The following is a 14,319-nucleotide window of genomic DNA, read 5'->3' on the forward strand; positions in this document are numbered from 1 at the left end:
TGATCCATCGAATTTATATACATCCGACTTTTTTCATCGATAATCCGCCAACATGTCGCTCTCGCATACTTTCCCGCACTCCTCGGCGCCTCTGCGCACGATCCAAGAGGTCCAGTTCGGTTTGTTGTCGCCAGAGGAGATCAAGGGGATGAGTGTCTGCCACATTGAATTCCCGGAGACTATGGTATGGCTTGATGGGTTCCTCGTAGTCCGCCGATGCGTATAGTATACTAATTGGTTCGTGCCTACAGGATGAGTCCAAGCTGAGACCACGAGAACGCGGTCTTAATGATCCCCATATGGGTTCGATCGATAGATCCTTCAAATGCGCTACTGTATGCAATCTCATTGCTCGCATCGTGTTTTTAATTTATGTGCTAATTATTCTCGTCAGTGCGACGAGAATATGTCGGAATGTCCTGGGCATTTCGGACATATCGAGCTGGCCAAACCAGTTTTCCACATTGGTATGCTTCTAATCTCCGATTCAACTTGAGACCATGATGACTAACGCTGCATCTACTAGGCTTTATTACAAAAATCAAAAAGGTCCTGGAAACAGTTTGCTTCAACTGTGGCAAGATCCTGCTTGATGAAGTGAGTCTACCTTGAAGCTGGGGTGGGCTCTAGCTTCGCGACCCAACGGGGATCGCGAAGCATTATTCTTTCGAAGAACACTTTGGCTAACATCTGCATCCTGCGATGCGTGATATCAAAGAGCAATCCTCAATTCGTTGATGCAATGCGTATACGAGACCCGAAAGCTCGTTTCAACGCGGTTTGGCGTATCTGCCGAGCTAAAAATGTTTGCGAGAGTGACGCCAATGAAGGTGAGGACGAAGGGCCGAATGATGCCTTACCTGGTGAGGAGAAGGCTCGAAAACACAAGCATGGCGGCTGTGGTAACGCCCAGCCCACCATCCGAAAGGACGGCCTCAAACTTATCGGAACTTGGAAGCCCAGCAAAGATGAGGACGAAGAAAACCCGCAGCCGACCAAGCGGAATCTGACACCGCAGATGGTTCTTAACATCTTCAAACACATTTCAGACGATGAGATCACCAAGATGGGGTTGAACAAAGACTACGCCAGACCGGAATGGATGATCATCACTGTCCTTGCAGTCCCACCACCACCTGTCCGACCCAGTATTTCTGTTGACGGCATGGGAGGAGGTGGAATGCGTGGCGAGGATGATTTGACATTCAAGTTAGGAGATATCATCAAGGCCAACAATAATCTTCAAAGATGTGAACAGGAAGGCTCCCCGGCTCACGTAGTTAATGAGTTTGAGTCGTTACTGCAGTTCCATGTTGCCACGTTCATGGACAACGACATTGCTGGTCAGCCACAGGCGGTTCAAAAATCCGGTCGTCCCATCAAGTCGATCAGAGCCAGATTAAAGGGAAAGGAAGGTAGATTGCGTGGTAACCTTATGGGAAAGCGTGTCGACTTTTCAGCTCGTACTGTCATCACCGGAGATCCAAACTTGTCCCTCGATGAAGTTGGTGTTCCGCGAAGTACTGCGAGAATCCTCACTTACCCTGAGACAGTCACTCCGTACAACATCAAAAAATTGTCCGCGTTGGTCAAGAACGGGCCAAACGAGCACCCCGGTGCCAAATATGTCATTCGGGACACTGGGGAACGTATTGATTTGAGACACCACAAGCGCGCCGGTGAAATCGCCTTGCAATATGGTTGGAAGGTCGAGAGACACATCGTCGATGGTGACTTTGTCATTTTCAATCGTCAGCCATCTCTCCACAAAGAATCTATGATGGGTGAGTTTTAAAGCACAGTAGAATATTCTGAAGATATCTAGCTAACGGTATCCAGGTCATCGTGTGAGAGTGCTTCCATATTCGACCTTCCGTCTCAACTTGTCCGTCACCTCCCCTTACAACGCCGATTTCGACGGCGATGAAATGAACATGCACGTCCCTCAGTCTGAGGAAACCAGGGCTGAAGTCAGTCAGCTTTGCATGGTCCCGCTGCAGATTGTCTCCCCGCAAAGGAACGGTCCGTTGATGGGTATCGTGCAGGATACCCTTTGTGGTGTCTACAAACTTTGCCGTCGTGATGTCTTCTTGGACAGGAACCAACTTATGAACGTTTTGCTGTGGGTTCCTGACTGGGACGGCACATTCCCTCCCCCCGCCATTGTTAAGCCTTCCCCGAGATGGACCGGCAAGCAGCTCATCAGCATGGTTATTCCGAAGGGAATTAACCTTGTTAAGCCTGATAAGGACGGCATGAGCCCGCTTGCCGATACCGGTCTCTGTGTTACTGATGGCGAGTTGATGTTCGGTTTGTTCAGCAAGAAGTCTGTTGGTGCTTCTCAGGGTGGTATGATCCACACCATCTACAATGAAAAAGGATGGCAAACCTGCATGGGATTCTTCAATGGAACGCAGCGTGTGGTTAATTACTGGCTGCTCCATAATGGATTCAGTATTGGTATTGGTGACACCATTCCTGATGCGGCTACCATTCAGAAGATTCAGGATATCGTTACACAGAGGAAGTCTGAGGTCGACGAGGTTACCAAGCAAGCCCAAGAAAACTTGCTTGAGGCCCTACCCGGTATGAACATCAGAGAAACGTTCGAAAACAAGGTGTCTCGATCTCTGAACTTGGCTCGTGACGACGCTGGTTCTGCGACCGAAAAGTCTTTGAAAGACTTGAACAACGCCATTCAGATGGCCCGTTCCGGTTCCAAGGGTTCGAACATTAACATTTCTCAGATGTCTGCTGTCGTCGGTCAACAGTCAGTCGAAGGAAAACGTATCCCATTCGGTTTCAAATATCGAACGCTACCACATTTCACCAAGGACGATTACAGTCCAGAGTCTCGTGGTTTCGTCGAGAACTCCTATCTTCGAGGTCTCACACCGCAAGAGTTCTTTTTCCACGCCATGGCTGGTCGTGAAGGTTTGATCGATACCGCTGTCAAGACTGCGGAAACCGGATACATCCAGCGAAGATTGGTCAAAGCTCTGGAAGACGTCATGTGTAAATATGACGGGACCGTCCGAAACTCCCTCGGGGATATTATCCAGTTTTGCTATGGTGAGGACGGTCTTGACGGGCAACATATGGAGCTCCAAAAAGTCGACATCATTACCTGCGCCAACAAGGATCTCGAAAAGAAATTCCGTGTCGACCTTATGGACCCTGCTTTGTCTCTTTCTCCCGAGCATTTGGAGGTTGCTTCTGAGATTCAAGGTGATGCTGAGATCCAGGCGGTTCTTGACGAGGAATGGGAAAGGGTCCTCCATGCCCGCGACACTGTCCGAAGTGTCGCAAAGGATGCCGATGACTCGATGCATCTACCTATCAACGTCCTTCGTATTCTGGAAAACGCCAAATCAATTTTCCGTATCAAGAAGAATGGCCGTAGTGACCTTGAGCCAGTCGAGACCGTCCACAAGGTTAAACAATTGCTTGATGAACTCGTCGTCATCCGTGGAACCGACCCTATTTCCATTGAAGCTCAACACAATGCGACGCTCCTTTTCCGCGCCCATTTGCAGGGCAGACTCGCGTTCAAGCGTCTCGTTTTGGAATACCGTCTCACAAAGGTCGCTTTGGACTGGGTCATCGGAGAAATCAAGGCCCGTTTCGCAAAAGCTATTGCGAATCCCGGTGAGATGGTTGGTGTCTTGGCTGCGCAGTCTATCGGTGAACCAGCTACCCAGATGACACTGAACACCTTCCATTTCGCCGGTGTGTCGTCCAAGAACGTCACTCTTGGTGTGCCACGTTTGAAAGAAATTTTGAACGTTGCTAAGAATATCAAGACTCCCTCTCTTACAGTTTATCAGGAACCACGAAACATGTACAACCGTGAGAAGGCCAAGTTGCTACGAAGCGCTGTCGAGCACACCACTCTACGATCTGTCTGCGAGGCAACAGAAATCTACTTTGACCCAGAACCTAGAGATACCGTTATCGAAGCAGACAAGGATATCGTCGAAGCTTTCTTCTTCATGCCTGATGCTACTGTGGAAGAAAACATTGCTAGGCAATCGCCGTGGGTTCTGCGTATCATTATCGACCGCAGGAAGATGATTGACAAGGGTTTGCGTATTGAGGATATCGCCGGTAAGATTATGGAAACATACGACCGCGATCTCTTTGTCATCTTCAGCGACAACAATGCAGACGAGTTGGTTATCCGTTGCAGACTTTTGATCGATCGAGATGATAAGGAAGGGCTAGAGGAAGATCTCATGCTTAAACGGTTTGAGGCTCACGTCTTGGATGCCTTAACGTTGAGAGGTGTCCAGGGTATCTCTAGGGCTTTCATCAACGAGAAGACCCGAGTCAAGGTCGACGATTCTGGTGCCCTTGTCATGAACAGGAGCGAGCCAGGCTGTATCGAATATGTTCTTGACACCAGCGGCACAAATCTAGCAGCAGTCCTTACCATCGACGGGGTTGATCCCACTCGTACCTACTCGAACAACTTTGTTGAAGTTCTCGAGGTGTTTGGTATCGAGGCTACCAGAGGCGCGCTACTCAAGGAACTTACACAGGTGTTGGCTTTCGACGGTTCTTACGTCAACCAGCGTCACTTGACTCTTCTTTGCGATGTCATGACCTCCCGTGGTCATTTGATGGCGATTACCCGACACGGAATCAACAGAGCAGACACCGGTGCCCTCATGCGTTGTTCTTTCGAAGAAACCGTGGAAATTCTTCTCGAAGCTGCCGCCGCCGGTGAACTTGATGATTGCCGCGGTATTTCTGAGAACGTCATGCTGGGTCAGCTTGCACCGATGGGTACTGGTGAATTCGATGTCTACCTTGATGAGCAGATGCTCAGCCAGCTCATTACGGACAATACCCGAACTGGAGCGCCATTTGCGAACAAGACAGACAACGGTTTCGATGCAGGTCAAATGACGCCGTACGATATTGGCTCCGGTTCCCCCGACCCAATGTACCTTGGTGCGGCTTCTCCTGGCTTCAACGTCTCATTCTCCCCTATGGTCCAATCAGGCAGCGACTACGAGCCACCCAGCTACCCCATGCCAGAACCATTCGGTGGAACCACCCCAAGAAGTCCTTTCGGAATGGCCTCTCCTGGATACTCCCCGGCTTCGCCAAACTACTCACCAACTTCTCCACGCATGGCTACCAGCCCAGGCTTTGCAGGTGGCCTTGGATTCTCTCCCGCCAGTCCGGCGTATTCCCCAACGTCCCCAGCTTACTCTCCCACCTCTCCCTCGATGGCTGGTGGTGCGTATGGAACGTCTCCTACTTCCCCCAGCTACTCACCTACCTCTCCAAGCTACTCGCCCACTTCACCATCGTTCTCTCCGACCAGTCCGTCCTATAGTCCTACGTCGCCGGCGTATAGCCCTACTTCACCGCAGTACAGCCCGACGAGTCCACAGTTCAATGGTGGTGGCGGAACTACGAACTTTAGCCCTACTTCTCCTACGAGTCCTAGCTACAGCCCAACGTATGTTCCTCCGGCTCTAATATTCTCGTCATTAATCGATACTAACTCAAGTGTTCAAACAGATCCCCTCAATACTCGCCTACCAGTCCTAACGCTTACTCGCCGACATCACCTCAATTCGCTACCCCCGGATCTCCAGGTGGGGCCGCGCCGTACAGCATCTCTTCGCCGATCTGGAGTCCTTCCAGCCCAAGATTCTCTCCAAAGTAAGTTCAACACCTTCCGGCTCTAGGTATGCTCGATACTAACTCAGGAAATAGTTCTCCAAGAGACCCACCAGCGCGAAGTGGTTAAGTGCGATGAGACTGGAAAGCAAGAAGGTGGAGCGATCGCAAAGGCTTTCATGACTCCTTCATGGTTTGCCGCAATGTTTTCTATTTTTTCCTCTTTTCTTGGCGAAACGACAACCACGAGTGTTGCCGTAATTTTTTACTCTAACGATTTCTCTACGTACATATACACTGCTCACAGGTTTTCTTGCTTGTCTTCTTAGCAAGGGGGGATGAGAAGGGTACTTTAAAGTAGGACGCTACCCCTCCCAGAGAAACAATTAAAGATTCAGCTGGAGCAAAAGAAGGAAGGGGGGAAAAAAAATATTTTTAAAAATTCACGTCCATTCATGTTCCATGTTCTCTCCACAGCGTTACTTTATTTGTTTTAATTATTTTTTATTCCTGCTTGTTCGTTTGCAACTGGTATGTACAGAATGCCGCTTGCTTTCTTCCCTGATAAGTTCTTTTTTTTTTTTTTTTTTTTACCCTGCTTTTCGTTGATGCACTGGGAATGCAGAATCGTGGGGGCATGTGGAGGGGCTAGGTAGCATCCGCATGAGACAGACTGTATAATAGATATTTTAGCGATTGATCACGCCCGGATATTTGGGGAGGGATAGAGATATAGAGAAGAAAATTACTATTCACATTTTAATTAGGAACCTGGAGATGTCATTTCATGTCATCTCATGGACTAGACTATCGCCGCGGGGTCAACGATGCATACAAAGCAGTATGGGACGGTTCGAGTTCGTCGTCTCGATTTAACCTGATCGGGCAATCCGCCGATTGCGGACCTGCTGTGTATGACTCCAACTTTGGTGGTTATAAAGATAAATTTGCGACGGTTGGTATCTGCTTTCTTCTTCAAGGTCGACAACATCCAAGTTTGAATATTTTTAAACTACAAAATTAATTTATCTTTTTTTAAATTAATATTTCCGCATTCGAAATATTCAATTAAGCTTACAGTTGCTAGCTTCTCCCAACAAGATCAAGACTTTTTCTACCGTCACTACTACACCGATATTATTATCTAGGAAAATGGCAACTGTTATCCATCTCCGTGCTGAGAGTAAGTTCCTTTTTAACCTTCTCAATATTAACCGGTGAGGGGAGGGATTCTGATTGACTGACTGTTGGATTTGGGAATCATATAGCCAAGCCATTGGAGCACAGGTCATGCTGTATGCACCCCGCGATGAGCTTCATTGCAATTTAATTACCCCGCTATCGATACCGACGTCGCCCCATCGAATACTAGAACTTACGAAACATGTGAAATTAGTGACTCCAACCACTGCTAAAGCTCTTGTTGACGCCGGATACGATGTCAGAATCGAGCGTTCGCCACAGAGTATATTTGAAGACAAGGAGTTCGAGGAGTACATTCACCCCACCATCCCTCCCGATATAGTCAATTGTTCCCCGAAAACGAAAGAAAGAACAGAGTCTCTAATATCAATTGGAATACTTAGTGCTGGCATCCCCCTCGTCGAGACCGGTTCCTGGGTCAACGCCCCCAAGGACCATCTGATCCTCGGCCTCAAAGAACTCCCCGAAGAAAACTTCCCCTTGATCCACCAACACATCCAATTCGCGCACGTCTTCAAACAACAAACCGGCTACCGAGAAACCCTCGGTCGATACCAAAACTGTCTTTACGACCTCGAATTCCTTAACGATGCCAACGGCCGTCGTGTCGCCGCCTTTGGATACTACGCTGGCTTCGCCGGTGCAGCTTTGGCACTCGAGCTCTGGGCTTGGAATGTTACACATCCTGACGGTCCTGGTTATCCGCCTGTTAAGCCGTATCCCAATGAGGATGCGTTGATCAGGCATGTTAAGGAGAGTATCGAGAAGGCGAAGGCGGTTAATGGGGGCGCTGAGCCGAGGGTTATTGTTATCGGGGCTTTGGGGAGGTGCGGTAGTGGTAGTGTAGATTTGTGCACTAAGGTTGGGTTGGGGGAGGAGAGTATTTTGAAATGGGATATGGCGGAGACCAAGCCTGGTGGGCCGTTCAAGGAGGTTACGCAGTGTGAGTGCTTTCTTTCCTCTTCGGCAATGCGGAGAAAGGGAAATGGTGATGCTGATTGGGTGTGGATGTGTTTAGCGGATATTTTTATCAACTGCATCTACCTTATGAACAAGATTCCACCGTTTGTGACCAAGGAAGCGATCAATGCGGATGAGAACCGCAAGCTGAGACTCATCTGCGACGTTGCCTGCGATCCGAACAGTCCGTTCAACCCGGTCCCGGTATATGACATTTGGACAACATTCGATGCGCCAACTGTCGACGTTACGGGCATTGAGTAAGTTCCCTTCTTCTTCTCGGTCATATCTCTTTAGAAATGTATTCAAATGCTAATTATGATCTTGCTATTTGCTAGATCCGGCCCACCAATCTCGGTCATCTCGATTGACCATCTGCCAACTCTGCTACCCAGAGAATCCTCGGAATCCTTCTCGTCGCAGTTGTTGCCCAGCTTGTTGCAGCTGAAGGATAGAGAGACGGCTAGAGTCTGGGCTGATGCTAAGAAGTTGTTTGAGCAGAAGAGGGCGGAACTTAGCCAGTAGATCTGATCCTGGCTTTGAAATGTCTCGGGTACATCTGTACGGGCGTTATTGTATTCTTTTGGGGACATATGTTTGGAATGTAATTTCGGTTCTTGATTTGACCTCATCTGTAGTTGTTTTTTGATACTATTTTTCGGTTCGTATTCACATATACGCAATGGCGTTGACAGGCGCACGCTGGTATTATGCACCGCGGAATCGGTATCGATTCCTTACGTTAGATGCAATGTTTAAGTATTTATTGAACGAAACATAGACCGACTTCATTTGCTTCCCCTCAATTGATCAATGTCTCTTACCTCGCGCTCGTAGTGGCCGGGAGTGATAAAACGGACCGGACAAAAAGTGCGGTCGCATTATTGTGCTTGTATAATTGTGATGTGACCGCCATATACCTAGGTATGTGGTTGCCATGTCCAATGTAGATCTGGATATATCCTCGGACCTCTCTCATGTCATTGTCGGAGTGGCATGGCATTAAAAACGTCGGCTCGATTAAATTCATATAGATCTCATAGTGTGGGAGCTCTCGGAGACCTCTAAACGTAGACGGGTAACTTCTAGGTTGCTCATCGTCTCGCATCTGGAATTACCTCTTAATTTTCGGAGAACTTGGATCATGAGTCATACTTCTTATGGCCAAGTGGGCAGAAGCACGGGGGGTTTTCGTTGTTTATATTTTCATCGACTTTGGATTCGGAGCCGCAAAAGTCATCTAGCATCCCGTCCATTAACTGTAGACTAAAGTTAAAGCGCCATTTATTTAATGCCCACGACCTATATATTTGTTGCCTTCCCTGACCACAACGAGAACCCAACCCTCTGGCAGCTACAGAGGATAATCCGACCAAAGAAACAATCTTATTATATTGGGTCCACGATTTCAAAACTTCTGGCAGAGCACGTTCACACGGCCCACAGACGATCACCGTATGACCGTTCGTGAAAATAAAGGTATATTCGATCGGGTCTGTGATTTCAAATATTTCGAAAACTTATATATCTGTTTTGTCTTTGAAGGACAAAAACATATCTTGCGCAAGTTGGTTTGCTTTCCGAGAGAAAACCCTATGTCGTAGACGTAGTATTGGTGCCCCCATGAACTTTGCCGACTTGGTAAACGGAATTTCGAGTGAACGTATCTGTATAGTCCGAAATAGCTCCCCACAGGATTAACTCATTGTACTCTGCTAATTTTCCATTACCCCCCCGTCGTGATTGTTAGGATTCCGGCAACCAAGAGGAGGCCTGCATATTAGGTGATCTAGCTCGTTGTAATATATATAAATTATCCAAATATCTGGTTCATCCATCTTACCTGATTCTTTCGTTTCATGAAAGCTCAGCACTGAGGGATTCATGATGGAAAGGAATGATATATGCCTCCGAACTTCATATTATAGATGTCTCTCATGCCATGGCTATTGGATTGCAGCAACCAAGAGAAGCCCTACATGTCCGTGGGCGCTCGATTGCCCGTAGATATAATTGGTCAAACGTCCAACTTTTCCATTAGACTTGGATTCTTTCGTTTGATGAATGTTCATTGCGGGATGATGGGAATTGATGATACGCGTGTGTGGACATCATGTTTTAAATGTCCTTCATCGCAGGTGACGAATTCTAGCGACCAAGGGAACCCCACCCGGAGTTCCCGTTCCACCTGTTCCAAGTACATATAAGTAATGACCCAGCCATGGATATTTTCGCAACAGTGCGATAGATTCCGCCGCTCCATAAGGCTACTCTGGAAAGGTTGAATTCATGAGATGATCGATAATAAGGAGACCTAGCTTGTTCGTATTTACAACGAACAAGCCATGATAGGGCACTTCTCTGGCCGCTGTTCTTCTCTCATCGCTCGGCTCCTAGCCCGGCCTTGCATGGTAATTAAAGTGAGTTTTAATTCTACAGAAGAGGACGTGGTTTAACTTACCTTGGAGGTATATGCATTTTTGTAGGTGAGGTGTGTTTTGGCATGCGTATAAACCTCATTATAACTAAAGTATAAACTAGTCCATAGCAGCTGTCGTAATGGAAGCCCCACATGGGGTTCCAGGTTCGCTTCCTGTAAGTATATATGGGTAAGTAATCACCCATCTTCTATCAGGGTTATCGGTTTCGTCTTCTCCTAAGGGGTGCTGCGGCGTTGCTTGATGAAATAATAGGGAAGTAAGTACTTATATCCCTAAAATACGTATAACCCTCATTATAATCGTAGTATAAACTGTCTCATAATAGCTATTGTGGTGGTATGATAGTAAAATGGCCGGTGGAAACCCCACATGACGGCGTTTGGGGCCGGCTACCTGGAGATATATAAATAAGTACCTGAGTAAGTACTTATGTATGTGGTTTGGTTCATAGCAACGTTGGAGCGCGTGCAGGTGGAGGGGACGCATTCCTCGTGGATGGGATTGTACCGGCTGAAGCTGTTTTTGCATACATTTGGTTATACATGCAGATGGGTAAGTAAGACTGTTGAGCCTAGGTTTCGAAGTAGTCCCAACGCTTTGAAGTAGTGAAATATGTGTGGGTTCTGCGTGAACGCGAGAAAAAAGAGGGTCTGTGTTTGAGGATCTGGTATAAGGGAAGGTCGAAACCTGCGTTGTGTAACTCGAAAGCACAGGGACCTCAAAGAAGTTTCCAGCAGATCCTCAAGGGAACTTGAAATCGCCTAGCCTTTTGGTAACTAAAGCTGGTAGCTGTTACGTGAGTGGAAATCTAGATAACTTGAGTTCCTAGTCCCGATGATGGTTGGTAGCTGCTAGATAGGGTGTTAGAAGGTGTTGAGTTGGAAGTGGGAGCTGGCTGTGGTATTGCGGGAGAAGAAATAGAACCTCACCAGAAGCGGCTTATCCAGTCCAGTAGATTGTCTATCGTGGTGGTCGTAGAAAGGAGAGTCTTTCCTTCCCTTCCTTCAGCCCTACACGCCTATACTACACGCTGCGGCTACAAGACCCCGCAGACCTGTGCTTCGTAGCAGCGGTAGGTACTTGAATACCTCCACGAGGGAGGTGAATGATATCTCGACCTCTGAGGACCCATCACCAGCTCCACGCGCAGATATAGAAATGCGGCAAGATGCTGGAGATCATGACACACCCCAAAGCAATCATTCAAGGCTGGTCTTGCGAGAGGTAACAAAATTGATATCATTGAACTTTTCTCATACAGTTTAAAAACTAGGTCTGCCTCCATCAGCAGCTCTCCATTTTATTTTCGAATAAAATATTAGAAAAGAGAGCACGAGAGATAAACACCATCGTAAAGAAAACCCCTTCGAGCACCGTAGCCAAATGAAAACGGACGAGTTAATGAGTCGAAACAGCCCTTGATCATGCATGCACCCATAATTTATAGTAGAAGAAAGGTAAAGTATAGCGAAACGGAAATAAAAACACCCTGGAAGAACACCGGTAATGACGACAGTGGAAGTTACAGTAAGAAAAGAAGAATCCTAGGATGAGAAAATTCGGAAAACGACAGCCTGTAGGGAAAAGAAAAAGTATAATACACGGAAGCGAGTGAGGTTGAATATCAAAATCTATGGTCGACGGACGGGGGGTAATAAGTATGGAGCCCGAGAACGCCAGCGAACTGAAGGGTGTGTTGAAAAAGTGTCAGAAAAAAAAATAGAACGCGGGTGCCAGTTTGAGTCAAAAAAATGTGTGTCACACGACACACGCGAGCGCTGGCAGGAAGGCTGGGTGAATTAGCCTAGACCGGAGGGACGAGAGTCCCTCCGGGTGCCGACACGTGGACCCCGTTGGGTTTGGCTGGCTCGGTGGTCCCGTCAACGCCATTGATCCCACCGACGACCCTCGATGGAGTGGTGTTGGAGTCACCATTGGTGCTCCGAACATCTTCCATCGGGGCGACGCCGTTGGGATCAGCGACGTCCTCCTTTGGCGTGCCGGCCTCGCTTTGGCCGGACACGAGAGAAGCGGCGTCGGACATGTTGACGTTGACGGTGTCCTTGGGCTCTTCCAAAACGGAAGGAGCAGGGGTGACATTGGTCCCATATGCCTTCACGGTGAACTTGAAACCTGTGAAGCTCTTGAGGGTCACCGGTGCCTTCGCCCATTTCCTGCAGGGCGCACCAGAGCGGTCGAGGGCTCGGAGCCCAGCGTTGATAGCCCCGCCCGAGGACTTGGGACCTAGACGCGATGGTGGGAGAGAAGTACCATCGTCGCTAAAGAAAAAAAAAGTGTGTCAGATTGATACGCAATGGTAAATATGGTGGGACGTAAACCTACAGCTTTCGCTTCTTGGGGCCAGGCTTGCCTCCACCTCCACCAGCACGCTTCCCACCGCGTTTTACTGCCTCGACGACACCGTTGATGGCCTTTCCTTCCAGGTTTGGTGGGGAACTAGGACCGGTAGGTGCAGGCGAAGCCACGGATGGAGTTGGAGCCGGCGAAGCAGCCGTGGCAGGAGATGTCGCGCCGAGGGGAGTTTTCTCTTCGTCGGCTATCGAAGCCGGTTTCGATGATATGTTAATGGAAGCAGGAGGCGACTCGACAAAATGCTTTAGTGTTTCTGACGGAAGCTTGATCGTGACGAGCAATCGAGGTTTCGAAGAAGTCGGCGACGGTGTATTTGATGAAGACGACATGGCGACGGTTGGAGATGTGAGATGGGCCCGGTGAGGATGGATATGTCGAAGGGTTGTCTCTGAAGATGAAGGCTGGCTATACCAGAAAGCCAGCCTTTCCTGATCTTCTGCCGATGTCCAATTTATTCAAGTCGGAAAAGGAACTTGATTAACGTGTCAGCCGCCGAAAGACGAGGATGACGGATCGTTAATGATAATAAATGTAGTTCGGATGTCCCGGCGATGGACTGACGGAATAGGGAAAGGTCGTTCGGCCGATGTGATTGTAACGAGACAAATAAGATTAAGAAGCGATATCGTATTGTATTGTCGGACCGAACGTTGCTTCTTTCTCTCCGTGCTATTCTTCTGCTGTTGTTCTTATTCACCTTCTCCGATTCGATTCCGATGAAGCCTTGAAGGAGATAGGAAAGGATATTTGGACGGTGAGAGGGAAAAAAAGACGGTCGATGGGATGAAGCAGATGAATAAAGGACTGTATCCGTTCCGACGGGACGTCTTTGATGATTATGATGATGAGAATCCTAGGACGATCAGGATGATGATGACGAGAACGAGGCTTCGTGGTCGGAAGAGCAGCAGCAACGGGAAATGTGTGTGTGTGTGAGAGCGTAGGTTGTAAGGGAAGCCTTTTCGGTTGAAATACACGTGTTGTTGCGGACAGCAGGATAGTTGTGATGGTGGCTAAGTAGCGAGGAAGCAAAGGTGACTTTTAGGTGATCGATGATGACGATGAGAGTGACGATGAAAGTGACGATGAGGTTGATATTGATGAGGTTGATGGTGATGGAGATGGAGATGGTTGATGATGGAGGAAGGGAAAGGGGAGAGAATTTTGTCGAGCCATTTTAATGAAAGGTGGTGTGTAAGTAAGTCTGCTGGGACTCTCAGGCGGCGGTGGTTTGGTGCTCTGCTGCTGTTCGTTAAGATGTGAGCGGGTTGTTTAGACTTGCCTGCGAAGAGACAGGAAATTTGTGTGGTGTTTCCTATCTTTGAAGTGGGCGATGGAGAGAGAACTCAATTTGGCAACAACACATTTCACCTCATCCAGGTACAGTTTGGCAATAAGCAATTATATGCCAAGCCCCTGCAACCAGCTTCGTTGCCAATTACGTCTACCGACGCTTGTACGTCCATATCACTCGACCTCATTCCTATCGACATCATATACAATATACATATACGGACAGGTACGTTATACGATATAGCTAACCGGTGATGGTAGATCAAGCATATGATATATCCGGGTCTATCGAAATGGATAGATTGTGCCCCGAGCCCTGGCACCGGTACAGCGGTCGTCGCATAACACGGCTCAATCTCGGGGGCGTCAGGCAAGGGCTTGTCCAAAACTCCCAGGGTTAGTTCGTCGTCGT

At 48.2% G+C, this 14,319-nt stretch overlaps 3 protein-coding genes across 3 annotated transcripts; 2 read left to right on the plus strand and 1 right to left on the minus strand.

The window, feature by feature from the left end:
* Positions 1–52: 52 nt before the first annotated feature.
* DFL_005188 (DNA-directed RNA polymerase II subunit RPB1) lies at positions 53–5,767 on the plus strand (the record flags this gene model as incomplete). Its single annotated transcript, XM_067634409.1, has 8 exons — positions 53–184; positions 252–335; positions 395–467; positions 527–597; positions 815–1,784; positions 1,840–5,473; positions 5,536–5,679; positions 5,734–5,767. The coding sequence occupies 8 exons, from the start codon at positions 53–55 to the stop codon at positions 5,765–5,767; spliced, it is 5,142 nt and encodes a 1,713-aa protein (XP_067492481.1).
* A 1,022-nt stretch (positions 5,768–6,789) lies between these two features.
* On the plus strand, positions 6,790–8,325 carry DFL_005189 (uncharacterized protein; the record flags this gene model as incomplete). Its single annotated transcript, XM_067634410.1, has 6 exons — positions 6,790–6,820; positions 6,906–6,932; positions 7,034–7,130; positions 7,224–7,783; positions 7,859–8,060; positions 8,139–8,325. 6 exons carry the CDS (start codon positions 6,790–6,792, stop codon positions 8,323–8,325), a joined length of 1,104 nt encoding a protein of 367 aa, XP_067492482.1.
* Positions 8,326–12,045: 3,720 nt separating this feature from the next.
* DFL_005190 (uncharacterized protein) lies at positions 12,046–12,943 on the minus strand (the record flags this gene model as incomplete). Its single annotated transcript, XM_067634412.1, has 2 exons — positions 12,046–12,520; positions 12,585–12,943. The coding sequence occupies 2 exons, from the start codon at positions 12,941–12,943 to the stop codon at positions 12,046–12,048; spliced, it is 834 nt and encodes a 277-aa protein (XP_067492483.1).
* Positions 12,944–14,319: the final 1,376 nt, after the last annotated feature.

This window comes from Arthrobotrys flagrans (assembly GCF_004000055.1).
Source record: "Arthrobotrys flagrans strain CBS H-5679 chromosome Unknown unitig_0, whole genome shotgun sequence".
NCBI classification, from domain to species: domain Eukaryota; kingdom Fungi; phylum Ascomycota; class Orbiliomycetes; order Orbiliales; family Orbiliaceae; genus Arthrobotrys; species Arthrobotrys flagrans.